Genomic DNA, 16,863 nt, shown 5'->3' with positions numbered 1-16,863 from the left:
TATCAATTTAATGCATACTTGTTGAATAAAAGTTTTGATTTCTTTTTAAAAAATCTAACTTTTGAGCGTTAGTATATAAGTATATAAGTATAGGTACACTTAGTATAGGACACTTATTAGACACTTAATTATCAATCTTTGTTTCTTAAATTTCTCAGGAGGAATAATAAAAATCACACATTAATTATTTGCTATAAAAGTAATGTGAATAGCAGCTCAGGTATTTTTATCTTGGGGAAATGTGATGAGAAATGTCCATATTGACTTAATTACAAATGCAGTAGACTTCAGTAAAAATCTTCATTTGTTCTCCATAAAATGTTATTACTAAAGGAGAAACAAATGAGATATTATTTGTCAGTTGGCACCGTATTAGTGTATGCTGTACTTCAGCAGCAAGCGTTCACTTTAGGTTTTTGCCAGCTTTTTTTTTTTTTAATCAGGCATTGTCACTAAGCTACACCCGTTACATTACATAAGACTTTACAAAACACATGCACACAGGCTGCAGAGTACAGGCGTGTTGTAATGCCTTTCCAATTATATAATCGTACAAATATAAGAAAAACAAAGAACTGAGGATGAGTGAAGAAATGTTAGCTTATCTGTTATAAAAGAGACCTTTTTGTTATATGTTTAATTAGAGCTGTCTGCTAAGGTAAGCGTCACTATGACTTTTGCTTGTGCATAGTGTTTGTGATTTGATCAAACTTCAAACACTAAGTATTAAAGAGGACCTATTATGCTCCTTTCACAAGATGTAATATAAGTCTCTGGTGTCCTCAGATTGTCCCTGTGAAGTTTCAGCTCAAAATCCCCCACGGATAATTTATTATAGCTTGTCAAATTTGCCCCTATTTAGGTGTGGGCAAAAACACGCCGTTTTTGTGTGTGTCCGTTTAAATGCAAATGAGCTGCTGCTCCCGGCCCCCTTTCCAGAAGAGGGCGGAGCTTTAACAGCTCAACAACAACAAAGCTGGAGAATCTCACACAGACAAAATGAGGGTTGTCAGTAACGGTGTTCAGTGTGTTAAAGGTACAATTTGTGATTTTTTTTTCCGCTAGAGGTCGATAGAAGCCTATTCAAAACAAAGGCGTAGTTTGATGACACCAAGTTTTAGAGCGGAAACTTGGGACATGTGGTCTCCATCTCAACGGACGGTGCAAAAGAATAGGGATTGGAGTCTGGAAGAAGTCATGTTCGTGGATGCGATTATTAACGTTACTGTAGTATGAAGCAGAGCAGGACAGAGTGTTGCGGGAGCTGAACGAGGAGCTGGAGCGATTGATCAACATACGCCTCACGAGCAGCGGGACTTTTATTATGACACAGTCGCCGGCGCCGCTTCCGCTTTTCCGGTCATGAGTTTACGGGAGCTGTCCTTGTCGACAGAACCAGCGGCAGATGGTAAACAGTAATTATGTTCCATAAATAAGTAACAATCCACCATAAAACGTGCAAGAAGTAAATAAGGAACTGCTTGAAGCAGGCTAGTGGTTTGCTGGACGCTAGACACTACTTCCGCATTTGTCCACGGCACAGTTGTCATGTGGTTTCTACGTCAGTAAAGGCGGTAACAAAGTTAACAGACGTCATTGACAGGCGACTGCACTGCCCCGTGTCACTGTTTAGAATGGGAATTTTCTCATGATTTACAAGTAGTTGAAAACATTAGAGATATTGTTTGTAATCAGCTGGACAAAATATATAACAATAGCCTAATGGTTTTTGGATATTTTACTGCAAAAATTTTACATATTGTACCTTTAAGTTGTTCTCCAGACATGAATGATTCCTCAAATAAATGATAAAACAGTGGATTGAAAGAGGAACATCAGAATATCATGTTTTTGTTTGAATTGTGAATAGTTGCCTCGTGTTTGTGTATTTGTGTTTGCATGCTAGCGAGGGTTGAAGAGAATTAGACTGAGAGTATTTTGTGCACTAATGCATTAATACATTTGCGTAACATGATCTCTGTGTGTGCATTACTTATGCTAAACACATTGCAGTCTCTCTGGAGATTACAAAAGTCATTGCCACAATGCCTAGTGTGTTCTGTGTGGTTTCCAAGGCACTGCAATGTGGTTACTAAGTGGTTTTAGCATGTTGGGCATTTGCTAGAGTATTCTAGAGGGGAGCAAGGTCATTGCATTCAAGGTATTTAAATGTATAAAACAATACAAGCAATAAAATCCACTTTAGATAAAAGCATCTACTAAATTAATTAATGTAAAATGTAAATAACAGCACGGCTCTTCTCAACAAGACACATGATTTGAGGAATCATTCATGTCTGCTGCATGGGATTGTGCAGGATGAGTTACACACTAAAGGTCAATAGTTAGTCTGAGGAGCCAACCCTCTTTATGAGCAATAGTAATAGTGATGCTTGACTTGGCATCCTTTGGTTGTGGATGTTTGTGATGACTGACTTCATTGGAGGATGTCTGAAAGTGAATGGGGAAATTGTGAACCATAAATTGTAACCATATTGCAGACTCAGCCCAGCCCACATAAAAATCACCTCATCATCTCATCCCCTCCTATGTTTTGGAGTTGTAACTAGGTTCTCTCACACTCTGTTGCTGTATGATGATGAAAAAGTTTCAAACTCCCTCGTCTCCTGTGCCCATCTCACACTTTCCATCTGTCTGGCCATAAATGATTCAAGCTAACGCAGCCATCAGCAGCAGCTATTTAAGTTCAGAGTATGACTCAAGATAGACCAGCAGTAAGCAGGGCAAAGTTTACCTACTTTAACTTTTGATTTAGAGCAGTCAGCCCATGATTATAGCAACATAATTGGATGTGTTCTTTTTCCGTTAGCTAGCTACAAATTTGACTAACTTGCTTAGACGATTCTCTTCAAACCTTTGCTATGCCATGACAGTAGTTGATCTGAAGGAGAGATGAACAAGACCATTCGTGCTAATGTGTGCGCCTCTTATGGCAACACTGATGTGGTGCATTCTTGACCATTTGGCTTGATTTCACCATACACATATGTCACAACCTGAAAATATATAAACCTTTTGTGCCAGAGAAACAAGTGCGCATTGGATGCCAAGCTTCTGTGAAGGTTTTTATGAAGGATACCAGTCCTGGTAACTAGGGTTGGGGAATGAAAATCGATTCCAATTCTGGACTTGGATACTTAATTTCAGGAATCAGATACTTGTAATAAAATTAAAATGTCGATTCCGCTTATCAATTCCTTTGTGTGCAGGCATTTTGATGTGATTTTAAACCATTTTCAAGTGCAAGAAGATGCAAAAGAGAACTTAATTTGGCACTCACGGAATTTCAAAATATCCTCATAAACAAAGTCACATTTGTCTTAAGTGAATGTAAACAGTTGAGAAGGAAAACGCATGTGAAACAGTATATTGGATCCTACATGAGGTGACAGCAGCCTAATAAACCTGCTGCTGTCTTTGTCATTAACGCTAATCATAGAACAAAAGAAAAAAGAATATCACTCACTGATCTCCACTGAATAACTTTTGTAACTTTAATAATCTATTATTAATCTATATTTTATTTGTAAAAAGAAAACTATGCCATTATTTTACATTTGATTACAATTTCTGCACCTGAATTTTGTTCAGCTGTATTTATTTGTGCTATTACTAATTTGTTTATTTATTCAATACTATTACTATTTACTTGTTTTTAAAAATGTTTGAATTTCATATTAGTTAGTCCAGTTTTTTTTTTTATTGTGGTCTTTTTGTTAAAACCATAGGAAAATGTTAGTGTTCTTTCGGCTGCTAATTTTTTTTTTTGTTGTTGTTCATGGAAATCAGCTGCAAAAGACACATAATAAACATATTATATAAATGTTTGACTAAATGTTTTTACCTTACTGGAATCTAAACGAAATCGATACCAATTGGAATCGATAAGTAAAATCAGAATTGGAATCGCTAAAACTCAAACGATACCCAACCCTACTGGTAACTGAAATGAAGATGCACATTTTGTAAATATTGTCTGCCTTGTCCACTTTACATTGTCTAAATTTGCTCTTGTTGTCTTTCAGACTGCTCTGCGGAGGAGAGGCAGTAGAGAAACTTTCAAAGATAAGAAGTCTATAACTCAGGTGTGTACAAACAAACACAGAGATCAATTCATTTATACAGAACAATTCAGTACAACACAAATCTAAACATAAAACAAACAAAAAACAGCTCTATAACATTTTTATTGAAAATATTTTACCCGTTAAAAAAGCATTTATTTAAATGTTGTTGTTTTTTTTTATGTATGCATTATATTTATTCACTAAAGCACAATTTGTTGTTCATTGCTTCACTACCATGAGATCCATATAGTGCATTCAGTACTAAAAAGTATCCTTTTCAATTTTGTAATTGTAAACTAAACTAAAGTTATTAAAACTTGTTTTTGTGAATTGAAATAAAAATAATATTACATGGAAAAACCCAGAAATGTTTAACTGAAATAAAATAAGTTTAAGTTCATTACTATATTACTAATTCACATATTTCTTACTTTTCAGGAGGACAGTGCAGATCTGCGCTGTCAGCTACAGTTTGCCAAGGAGGAATCGGCCCTTATGCGTAAAAAGATGGCAAAACTTGGCCGTGAGAAAGATGAAGTGGAACAGGAATTGCAGAAGTATAAATCAGTATATGGCGATGTGGACAGCCCTTTGCCCCTGGCGGAGGTGACCGGTGGAGGACCCCACACCACCCGGGAAGCCGAGTTGCGGTTACGGCTCAAACTGGTGGAAGAGGAAGCCAACATCCTGGGGAGGAAGATTGTAGAGCTGGAGGTGGAGAACCGTGGCCTTAGGGCGGAAAACGAAGACCTACGCTGCCAATATGAGAGGGACTGCTTTGGACGCGAACCCTTCTCAAGTGTCCCTACCTCACCATATGGTGGCGATGCCCTGGAATCTGCAAGCGAATTGCGACGGCACTTGCAATTTGTGGAAGAGGAGGCAGAGCTGCTGCGTCGCTCCATTTCTGAGATTGAGGACCACAACAAACAACTGACGTCTGAGCTCAACCGCTTCAAATTCGGGCCCAGCCAAGCCGACCGGGAGTCAGAGGGAGCTGAGGGTGGAAGTGGTGGTGCACTCAAACCTGGTAACGGAGGTTTTTCTGGAGCTGGGAGTGGCGCCACACTCCAGGAGGAGCTGAAAGCCGCTAGACTCCAGGTCAATGAGCTAAGTGGGAAGGTGATGAAGCTGCAGTACGAGAACCGGGTGCTGATCTCGAATATGCAGCGTTGCGACCTGGCAGCACACTTGGGAATGCGCACCAGTAGCCCACGGGATAGCGACGTGGATAGTGATGCCGGGCGAAGGGAACCAGATGAGGACGAGACTGCCAGGCTTTTGCTGCTCCACCCCAAACGTGAGGGTCCTGTTGGTGGTGAGAGCGACTCTGAGGACTTGTTTGAGAAGACGGGCACCTCTGGATTCGCCAGTGGCGAGAAACCCTCAGATACCGGTGAGCTGGGAGTGGCCGAGTTGGCCCAGCGGAGACGGGAAGACAGAGAGACACTCAACAACGTCAGACGCGAAGCTGAGCGGCTTGGAAAAACGGTGGAGCGGCTCATCACGGATACGGACAGTCTTATCCGCGAAGGTCGTCTGGTAGTCCTGGGAGGGGACCTTCTTGTGGAGGGTTCAGAGTTCAGGGGCGATGGAGACTCTGCTGAATCTAAACCCGATTCTCAGGTGCTGGATTCCATCAACACCCGCATGAGGGCTTTCCGTATGGAACTCCAGCAATTCATGGACAAAGTGGACCACCTAGGGGAGGGTCTACGGGACCGGGTTGATGACCTTTCCCCCATGCCCAACCTCACTGAATCTAGCAGCTTCCTTTCCTCCGTTACCTCCATGTCAAGGGACTCGCCCATCGGCACACTGGGAAGGGATCTGGTGACGGACTTCCAGGTAGGATATGTGTAACTCGACCCTTCATCTTTATTCAGTGTTTGCCGTCACATGCGATCACATGACATGGCAACTTCCCTTTTCCTTTGCTGCTTCCTCATATGAAAGTCCCTTTTTGAGAATGCATACACCTTTATATTGATTCTGCATCTTCATGTGCCATATACCGTCAGTCCTGAAAGTCCTGAATGGACAAAGGAAGCTATTTGACTAATTTTGGCTGGCATGACTTGTCAACTTGATTATATGTAGGGCAAAAAGAAATGTTATTGGATAGTTCAACTAACACTGAAAATTCTGTCATCATTTACTCCACATCAATTTTTTTGTTCTGCAAAACACAAAAGATGATATTTTAAGAATGTTTCAGCTATAGATTTTATAAAGAGTCAATAGGAACTAAAACTTTCAAGCACCAAAAAAGACATAATGGTAGCATCAAATTAACTACAATGGGGGTAAGGCCATGTTGGGCTGCTATAGAAAAGATGAAGAGTTGTTGTAGAAGAGTGCCATCATTTTACGCCGGACTGATTCACAAACGACTCCGGTTTGAACAATGTAAGGCTGAACACCGTTACTGACAATCCTCATTTTGTCTGCCTGAGATTCTCCAGCTTTGTTGTTGTTGAGCAACCGAAGCACGAGCTGTTAAAGCTCCGCCCTCTTCTGGGAAGGGGGGCGGGAGCAGCAGCTCATTTGCATTTAAAGGCACATGCATGAAAACTGTATGTTTTTGCTAGCACTCAAAACTGGGTGTTTAAAACATGGTATAATAAAGGATCTGTGGGGTATTTTGAGCTGAAACTTCACAGACACATTCTGGGGACACCAGACACTTATATTACATCCTGTACAAGGGGCATTATAGTCAACAAAGGTGTATTTTAATTGTTTATCATGTAAAGTGATAGTAGTTGAGTCATAAGGATTAATTTCCAACTACCTTTATGTCTTTCTTGGAGCTTGAAAGTTTCGCAAGTCACATGGACTAAAACATCATCTATGTATTGTTCAGAAGAAAGAAAATTCTACAATTTTGGAATGACATGAGGGTGCGTAAATGATGACAGAATTTTAATTCTTGGGTCAACTATTCCTTTATAACTCTATACGTCAAGCTTTGCTCTGGATGCATCACAGTGAATGTAGACGGTAGAAGTAAACATTTCCTTCACTGGTAACACTTGTACTACTTTGCTAAAGTGTGATTTCATCAAGCTACGACTGCAGGCATCCATGCAAAACCCTTAATAAGTTGTCTCTGTTCTCTTACCAATGACAAAACTCATCAAACCAGAGACAAAAACACCCAGTTCAGAGATGAAAGGGGAAATGGTGAGACTTGCTTGATATGTGGAACTGTAGGCAGAGTATTTGACTAGCAAAGCTGGTTATCCAGTTACCTGATATCAGTGATATTTCTGATCATTTGTTTTAAGTTATGTGTGAAATAGATCTATGTGAAACATTAATGGGAGTTTTGTGAGCAGAGTTATGTTCTGATAGACCTGCTCTGACAGTAAAACAGCAGGAGACACAAAAGAAGACAGAGATGGTGAGATGTTTTTAATGGGTGCTTTTTAAATTCACTTTGAGATTAATAACCTCAACATAACCTTCAGCGTAAATGTAGGCAGCTGAACAGGTCTGCCAGACACCATAGAGCAACACTTGTTCACCAGCATTAACACTATATTACTTGTGCTATTTTTATGAAAATTAATTTTCTGCATGCATGGACTACTCAAGTTGTCAAAATGTGAACAATACAATAGGTAACCCTGCGTGGAATAGTATATCCCACAATGCAGTGCAATGCAATGCATTCCTTTACCCACACATGCCAGAGTGCCACCCGGCTCATGCCCTTACCTCTCCTTTCCCAGCAGTATTTACCCTTGATGCTGTTCTCCTCATACCCACAATCCCCTTGTCTTGCGCCCGGCAGGGGGGGTGTTTGGGGGTATTTCCCGCATGGCTTCACATGACTATATTGGTTGTCATTGATTTGCAGGGTCCAAAATTTACAGCGCCAATAACGGGTGAACTGAGAAATATTTGCTTGCCATAAATATCTCTTACAGTCATATTTTCAGGGGTGCATAGCTCTGAAACCCTGTTGTAATTTTTTTAATTTCCAAGGATCAAAATTGTCCCCTAAAATGATCGGGTAGACCAAACCATAAGTCGTAGAGACTTGAAACTTTGAGGGCTGGTAGTACTTATACCGTCTATAACATCACCAAGGATCAGTCTGACGGGGGCGCTACATTAGTGAAAAGTATGAATGGCTCATAACTTCTGAACTGTTAGGCATAGGCTCAAGTGTATTATATTGGCAACTTGGTGGCGCTATAACAATAGAAACACATGAAAATGGCTATAACTACTTCACTGTTAGACTGATTGACTTGAAAATTGGCATGCAGTGTCTTTGTCTGAGGTGCCATGATTGTCTATAAGGATGTTGACATACCTCGAAAAACATGTCCACCATCGACCAATGAACTTGAGTAGCACTCAGACAAGGTTAACGGAGGTCGATCGGAAGGGGGTGTCTAAACTTTTTCCATGTGCGTAAAGGATTGTGTAACACACGAGCAACCTATAGCCTCTAGGACTGCTGCTGTCAATCGAATCATTCGTTAAATATTTGTGATTATGTAAAAAATCTACTTTTGTCAACTAGTCCTAGTCTTTTCGCCCAATTGGATCCAAAGCAGTGTAGTACAAACCTATGGACTCTATAGGTCAATAATTATCAAAAAAAGTTGAATTTTACCCTTTTGGTAGCTATACAAGGGTCATTTAGAAAAGGTGCATGGCCAAGTGCTCACAAAAGCCTATAAATCCTAAACGAAAATTATTGTTTTGTCACAAATAGCACAAGCGATTGTGTGATTTGCAGCATAATGTACTATATGAACACAAGTGAGCGCTTAGTCGGAGCAAGTACTTGCATTCAGTTTTAAATTGCGTGGCAACACATGTTGATTTTGCATTGATAGAGGCTAATAACCAATTGCAAGAACACCCGCTGGCCAAATGAACGCAGCAGCAATTGCATACTTGCTTAAAATCTGTTTCTGGCCTTAAACTTCATTTCTGACAAAAATGCGGACATGCATTATGTTTTATCATTTGGACATGCATTTATGTGTTATATATGTTGCACTTCTTAACAAGGATGTCGTAATTAAATTCACCTTATTTGTATTTTTTATTTATTGGCACTTGTCAATTTTGGACCCTGTTGATGTGGCATGATGCATACTAACATCAGTTCAAATGTCAATAAAACATTGACCTGGGTGCTGGTCTTGAGCAAATCTAGTAGTTTTTTTTATTTGCACAGTTAATGCTGATGCAACATATGTGGAGCATGCATCCATAAATATGAGAAATGGCATATAAGAAATGCTTACACTGCGTTATTTTGTTTTCGGAATAACCTCTAGAGGCTCTGTAGGACCTGTATACATACTCTGAAAATGTGTGTCTCTGTATATTTATGTGACTTGCTCATTCTCAGGAATAATGCAGCTGATCTGCTGGTGTCTTTTGTCTCAATGAATGAGTTTCACATGTTTAAGTGTCATATAGTCTCAGAAAGCTGCCTTCCATAGAACTGCTTATAGCTTTTTTCCTGCTTTGTGCTTTGAAACTGCTTTATGGTAACATGAGTCAATTTTCCAACAAATAACCTTTTCTTTAAAAATTTGTTTGGACGTCTATTGATATTTTTGTAGTTTATCGTATTCTGAGCAACTGGAACTTTTGGAATATTTCAGCGTCTGAACATGATTTGATATTTAAAATATAAATTTAATCATGATTCAAACATTTTCCCGTTGCCCCACTAAGATTGGTTAATTCACTTATTTGGCTCATGTTCATTGGTGGAACCCATCGGTTCTTTGCTTTGGGTCATGTCACTTCAATCCAACCACAGAAACACTCTTCATCAAGCATGAAGTCACGGCCTGTTCATCTCACATCTATGAACGGTTTGATGTCCCGCTGCAGACCTGAGAACACTCCTATAGGAATTTTATTTAAGAGCTTCAGCTTCCATCGCATGGCTGAGCTTCGCTGTGAGCAGCATGCTGCCGTCATGCCAAATTCACCCCCTGTCAAAATCCTTCCCACCTTGGAGCTGTTTGTTATGCCTCATCCAAAAGCCTTTAGCATTATTCTGTTAGTGCTGCTCAGGAAATTACAGTTCAAATGAAACAATGCACCAATGGCAATTATGTAATACAATATAATAAGTTTGTATGAATATTATCAACTATAACGTACTTTATGACTTTACATTGAACATCAAGTGACCCAACACAGTACCAAAATGGTGTATATCAAATAAAAAACATAATATATTTTTATATTTATTTTATTAAATCTAATTAATGAATGAATGTAGTTAATCATTAAAATAATATAATGTAAATAAAAGTTATATAGTTAAATATTTAAAAAAATAAATATAATTATTTTAATGTAACTGTAAAGTGTTTTTACTTTATCAGCTTAATATTAAGCTAATAGTTAAAATTATATTATTTAGAAATGTATTTTACTTTATGTATGTATTGTACTTTAATTATTTGCTTAAATAATATATATATATATATATATATATATATATATATATATATATATATATAAAATATAAAATATCAAGTGACCCAACACAGTACCAAAATGTAAAATGTTGTATCATATAAAAAATTGTGTACATATTTATTACATATTTATTAATTATCATAATATATTTATTTTATTAAATCTAATTATTTTAATTAATGTAGTTAATTATTAAAATAATATAATGGAAATAAAAGTTATATGGTTATTTTGTTTTTTAAATTATAAGTATTTTAATGTAATTATATAGTGTTTTTATTATTTTAATTATCAGCTTAATATTAATAAAGCTAATAATTAAAATTATATTATTTAGAAATGTATTACTTTATTGGCTATATATATATATATATATATATATATATATATATATATATATAATATATATATGTGTGTGTGTGTGTGTGTGTGTGTGTATTAATTTAATAGTTAATAAATAAATAATTTTAATTAAAGTAATATATTATATGGTTAAATTATTCATATATATATTTTTTTATTTTAACTATAATAATTATTTTAATTATTAGCTTAATATTAATATTAATTAATTTTGGCCTGGAAGATGTGTCTTGGATATTTTTTTATTTTGAAAAATATTAATTAAGCTGTATTTTACAGTTGTATTAGTAAAACACCCCCAAACGTTCTTGGAGTCAGTGGAATGGTTTTTGAGGATTAGGGTTTTGACTGGGGCTTGGATTTGGCACGACACCATTAGTGTTTAGTCCCAGCTGTCACTGCACATTTTGGGTTATTGGTTGTAAGACTCATGTATCCCCATCGCATGCGCTTCATAACCAGTGTTTTGCATTCTTTTTTCCCCCTTGGCCCTTCCCCTCTTCTCTCTTTGTCCCTCATTTCGTTCCCAGATGTTTCAGCCCATGATTCTGTTCCTCCTCATTCTCGTTCTCTTCTCGTCTCTCTCCTACGCCATCATATTTAAGTTGGTCTTTCTTTTTGCGCTTTTCTTTGTCTTGTAGCCTGCTGGCTCTCTTTTTTTTTTCTCCATTTGATCATTATTTTTTAATTCATAATCATTTTTGTAAGTACAATGTGTGTCACCCTTTCTTGCATTTCACATTTTGAGTTTTGCTTAAACCCACATTCAGTTTTTTCCCCCACTCTTTCTCGTCTCGTGTGTGTCGATTCTGTTTGTCGTTCACCAATCCCCATGCACCTCCCTCTGTCTCCTCTCCTCCACCTCCCCAACCCCTTTCCTCCCCCTCCCTCACTCACAGTACGGGCGAAGGGAGGAGCAGGAGTGGTGCCTAGACCGGCAGAGTGGCATGGAGGGCGCCGCTAAGGGGTCCGCCACAGCCAGGGGAGCCCCTGGACTCAGTAGATACGCCAGGCCACACAGTTTCAGACCCGAGGTCAGTGCCTCGTTCATCTGCCTCTGAACTTTAAGACCAGATACGTTTCCAAGTGTCCTTGCAGTGAAACAGCTGACAGAGTAATGTGCTGCATTAGATGCTAAACATTGAAGGGTATATATAGATGTATTACAGATACTTTCTGTAAAGCCTTGGTTATCTTTGGATTGAAATGACAGAAGTAGCTGGAACAATAATAATATGGTGAGATACAGTATTTTCAAGAAAAGTGTCACAGTGACTGACTTCCCAACATGCATTGTTTTTTTTTTGTTTTGTTTTTTCTGAATGTCATGAGATGCCTTAAACATCCCTTAAGATTTATATTATTTTATATGATTTGCATATCTTCTGCATGCATAAATTTAACACATGTAATGCAACATGTCATGCATAATATTATATATTAATTTAATTGATTAATAAGTATTGTTCCAATATTATATATGTACAAATTAATTTTCTGGTGCTCCTTGCATGGCGGTTAAAAATGACAGATTTATTTTATCTCAGTGAATATACAATATTTTAGTTTGATAATGTTTTTTATTTAATATTTTGTATTTTTAGGGGATTTTCTGGTATTAAATTATATTTATGCAGTAGTTATTATCCATTTAATCACTTTTTGACCACAGACATGAAAATTAAATTTCCAACTTAAGTTTGGTCTCTTTTTAAAGATGACACTTGGCAGATTATTGATGAAGTGATTTTTTTATATATATTTTTAAGTGAACTTAAAAAGTTATAGAAGCTTATTGAAAGTTATAGAACTTTTGTGTGTGTGTGTGTATTCACAAAGCAAGTGCCAAAACCTTTACCAAGTTTCGTTCCATTTTGATGAAGTAAAAAAAAGAGCACAAGAAGGTTAAAAGCAGAGGTTTTCCTTTTTAAAATATAATAACACATAAAAATCCACAGCTGTCCAAGCTATCCAGAGATAACCAAGGCTTTAATCCCCTTTTTAACATTAAAACAGTCCAGTAAGAGATGTTTTGGTGGTGTATGGAGAAATAGAGTGCCTTTCCTTGTGAAAATGTGTAGTACAGATCAAAACAGAGGACATGTTCACACACCGGTTTTACGATGAAGCTTTCCATCCTGAAATCAGAATGACCTCAATGTGGTCAGAGGTACCAGATCTTAAAAAAAATCTGAACCACAAGGGTTTTGTTTCAGCCTAAAGTATTTATGAATATGGCTCCAGATTTCAAAATAAAAGTTTTATTAGCTTTGAAATGGACATGAGTGTATGTTTGAACACAAAGGTAACAGTGTGTGAACATTGTGTCTCTGACTACTACTGTGTCTCTAGATCCGTTTCAAAACCTAGTGTGTGTTTTGAAGGCAGCGTAGGCATACTATAGACATGGACGCTGCTATAAACAACAGGCCTAAACTAAACTAAAAATTACTCTGGTTCTAAAATAACTTCCTTTATGGCAACAGTGCATTAAATATGTAATTAGATTAAATAATTGCATTAAATAATAATTCATTACGCATTACATTATTTTTATTTCCAAAAATGATTGATTAGACAGCAAGGCAGCTCAGTAGATTTTGAAACAGCCTGTTTTTAGAGGGAAAGGAAAGCTTACGAAACACTTCAGAATGAAGATGAATTCTCCCTAGCTTGTATGTCTTTATCTAATTTAATAAAATGTAATAAATCCTTAATGTAATAAAACTGAAAGGAAGAGAGCCAGTTGTCATAAAATATCACTTCCAGTTATTTTATACCAGGTTATTAGACCAAAAACAACAGCGCTGATTCATCTGATGCAACTAAATGAAACCCTAGATAGAGCCGAGAGCAGTTCGTTCACTTGAATCATTTAATTCACACCATTGTTTCACAGTGATTCTTTTGGTTTCGTCTCACTCCACTCACAACCACTGCTGTTTCTGTAAAATCACACTGGTTTGTCATGAATTACGACACTCACCATCCTCTCACGCATGCAGGAGCTTTGATGTTCTGTTCAATTTGTGACTCTTTGTAACATGAAAACAAGGGCTGTATGTGTGTTAATCATGCCATCAGTTAATGTGTATTTGCATTTAATTTGTTGTGTGTCTATATGGTTGTCCAAGCTTCAGTTTATGTGCTGCTACTCAGCGTGAACTGTACAGGCTAACCAAAACTGCTGAAAGAAAGTGTATTTAGCAGCTCGCGATATGCAACATATCGCATTTTTTTGCCTTCAAGTCCTCCTGGGAAGTTCCCTATAATTTTGACTTTATAATGAAGTCTTATGTACAAAACTTTTTTAGTAATTGTGGCTGGAACAAATGGACGCAGGTAATTTTCTTACTTTTTTCCATCTACTTACAAAAAGAAAAAAATGTTTTTAGCACTATTGTAACAAATTAAGAACAAAGGATGTGCATTAGTTATGCAACTTGAGCTTTCAGCCACCAGTAAGTGTAATTTAGCACTTTCCCTCTAAAATCAGGACAGAATAAAAAAATAAAAAAAAAGCCCATTTGGGGCTTAGTATGTCCAATACGATTTTTTATCTGACTCACCCTCAAAATTCAGGGCTCAAAAACAAAAGTGTTTCTCACTCATTTAGTAATTATGACCTGTTGTTGCCGTTCCCATGCGCTCACTCATTAATGCAGTGACTTGAAGGCAGCATATGCTTATTTTATATCTTTGATATTTATGTATGTGAATCTTCACTCTTACATTTAAAGGGGTCATGACATGGATTTTTTTATTATTTTAATATGTTCCTTGAGGTTCACTTATAATGTTAATAAAGTTTTTTGCACAAAAAAACAAATATATATGCCTTCATTTTGACCTTCTGTCTGAAATAATAATCCATTTTTATGAGGCGGCTCGTCAGTAAACAGCCACTGTTAGGATCGAACGTCATTTGCATAGAAAACAGTATCAATACCCACTTGCTATTGGGTCCCCATGATTTTGCCAAGTAAGACATGTTCGTGGATCAACATCTTTGTTGATCCTGGAACAACATTCCAATCAACCAATCAGATTTGAGGGACAAGTTTACCGTTTGTCAAGTTTAGGCTTGCAAACCGGGGTTAGGTGCTTCTACATCAATGTTATTCACCTATCTTTCCCCTCTGATTTTAGGGATAAGTTTTATGGGTAGGATTAGGTTTAGGGGTAGGAATAGGGTTAAGACTAAATTTTCAGACTGGAATATTGTTCCAGGATCAGCAAAATATGTTGATCCAGGAACATGTCTTACTTTGCAAAATCATGGTGACCCTTGCTATTGCATGTGAGTGTTTTGAAAACTTTATCCCTATAAAACCATCATTTACAGACTATCACACTATGGGCCCTATCACACAACTGGCGCAATGCAATGCCAGGCACGACACAAGTGTCTTTTGCTAGTTTCAGCCAGACGCAGTTATCATTTTCACATCCTGCGTCACATGGTTTAAATAGCAAAAAAAAAAGTTTGGAGCCTGGGCATGCGCAGAAGGAATCGTCAGTGGAGCCCGGAGGCGGAGTCGCGGTATCAAACTTCCGCCCAGACGACTGCGTCATCATTCCTGTATTTTAAATAGACTATAAAAATTATACACAATTTAAAATTCTACCTATAAAATAATAGGCTATTCTGTTTCTAGAGCAATAATAGTTTTGAAACAGCAAATTCAGTAGATAACCTCAATATAATATGCCACTAGAAACGACTCTAAATAATCAGAAACGGTCCTGCCATTTTAAATCAAGTTCAACTAACGTTACAGGAGATCAAGTGCTTTAATTAGAGTAGGCCATCATTAGTTTTGTCCTGCTAATTATTATTGTATACCCATAAAAATAATAAGTATCTGCTAGATAATGATCACCTGCTTTTTCCCGACATGGTTAACATTAGGTGTGTTATCTTAACTAATAACATTTATTAATTGGCTTATGAAGCCCACATTTAATGTTACAGAAAAAAGTTCAGTGATCCGTCAGATCCTGTAGGTCGGTTAGTACAGTTTACTGCTGAACAGCTCATTTTGTTGGTGTTAAATAAAGAAATTGAAAATTAATAGTTAGTTATACATCTTCAATTTCCCCTCGAAGCTCTGACAGTCCTCAGACAAGCTGTCAATCAACTGCAAATCATGACGACACGCCCCGTTTTTAGCATCAAATTGCTAGCTAAAATCTAAATGATCACAAAATCAAACAATTGAATATATATCAGCATGATAACAACTACCTTAAATGACCAAAACCATCTTTCAGAAAGTTTTATTTGAAGCAGAATTTATTTTTAAGTTTTCACTGAAGTCTCATTCGACTGCATTGAGAGGGCGGGGTTTATGACCTGTACTGCATCCAGCCTCCAGGGGGCGATCAAAGAGCCCGCAGCTTCACTTTTCAGGACGTATGAGACATAACCGGTTCTCTCATGGGCGTGCTGGTCTGAAATCGAGGTGTGTTCAGGTGCATTGTTGGCATGTTGCTATTTTGAGGTAACTGACCACCAAAAACCTGCTCTAAAGTCAATGGCGTAATTAACTGGCTCGTCAGGTTGAGAGTGTCTATACGCCGCCATGTAAATAGCATGGAATAGGAATGGGAGATGACACTCTGATTGGTTTATTGCATGTTACGCCCAAAACACACCCATGACTCATTAAGAGACTAGGTACAACCCTTTTGGATAATTTGTTTTTCTGTCATTAAACTAGTAAAAGTGGATTTGGACACTCCCTAAGTGCACGTGCACCTGCTTCAGACCATGCGCTTAGATCGTTAAAATTGGGCCCATTATAAAATCGTTTACTTACAATTTGAGATGCAGCTGCTGTCAGATCCAATACAGTCGGCTGCGTCATCTTTCAACAAAAGTTTCTTTGCAAACTCTCCATTACACTGTGCCTCGTTTACAAAACAAAATGCT

General features: G+C 37.5%; 1 protein-coding gene across 4 annotated transcripts in view; it reads left to right on the top strand.

Moving 5' to 3' along the window:
* LOC137002443 (microtubule cross-linking factor 1) overlaps positions 1 to 16,863 on the top strand; it is a 74,380-nt gene that overhangs the window by 34,105 nt on the left and 23,412 nt on the right. For all 4 annotated transcript variants that reach the window (XM_067362078.1, XM_067362077.1, XM_067362079.1 and 1 more), the window contains exons 4-6: positions 4,047 to 4,106; positions 4,527 to 5,936; positions 11,828 to 11,962. In XM_067362078.1, the coding sequence (XP_067218179.1) occupies positions 4,047 to 4,106; positions 4,527 to 5,936; positions 11,828 to 11,962 (1,605 nt within the window). The remainder of the gene's footprint in view (positions 1 to 4,046; positions 4,107 to 4,526; positions 5,937 to 11,827; positions 11,963 to 16,863) is intronic.

This window comes from Chanodichthys erythropterus, chromosome 16, assembly GCF_024489055.1.
Source record: "Chanodichthys erythropterus isolate Z2021 chromosome 16, ASM2448905v1, whole genome shotgun sequence".
In the NCBI taxonomy this organism is placed as follows: domain Eukaryota; kingdom Metazoa; phylum Chordata; class Actinopteri; order Cypriniformes; family Xenocyprididae; genus Chanodichthys; species Chanodichthys erythropterus.
The sequence above is the reverse complement of the archived record's forward strand: the minus strand, read 5'-3'. Positions and strand labels throughout refer to the sequence as shown.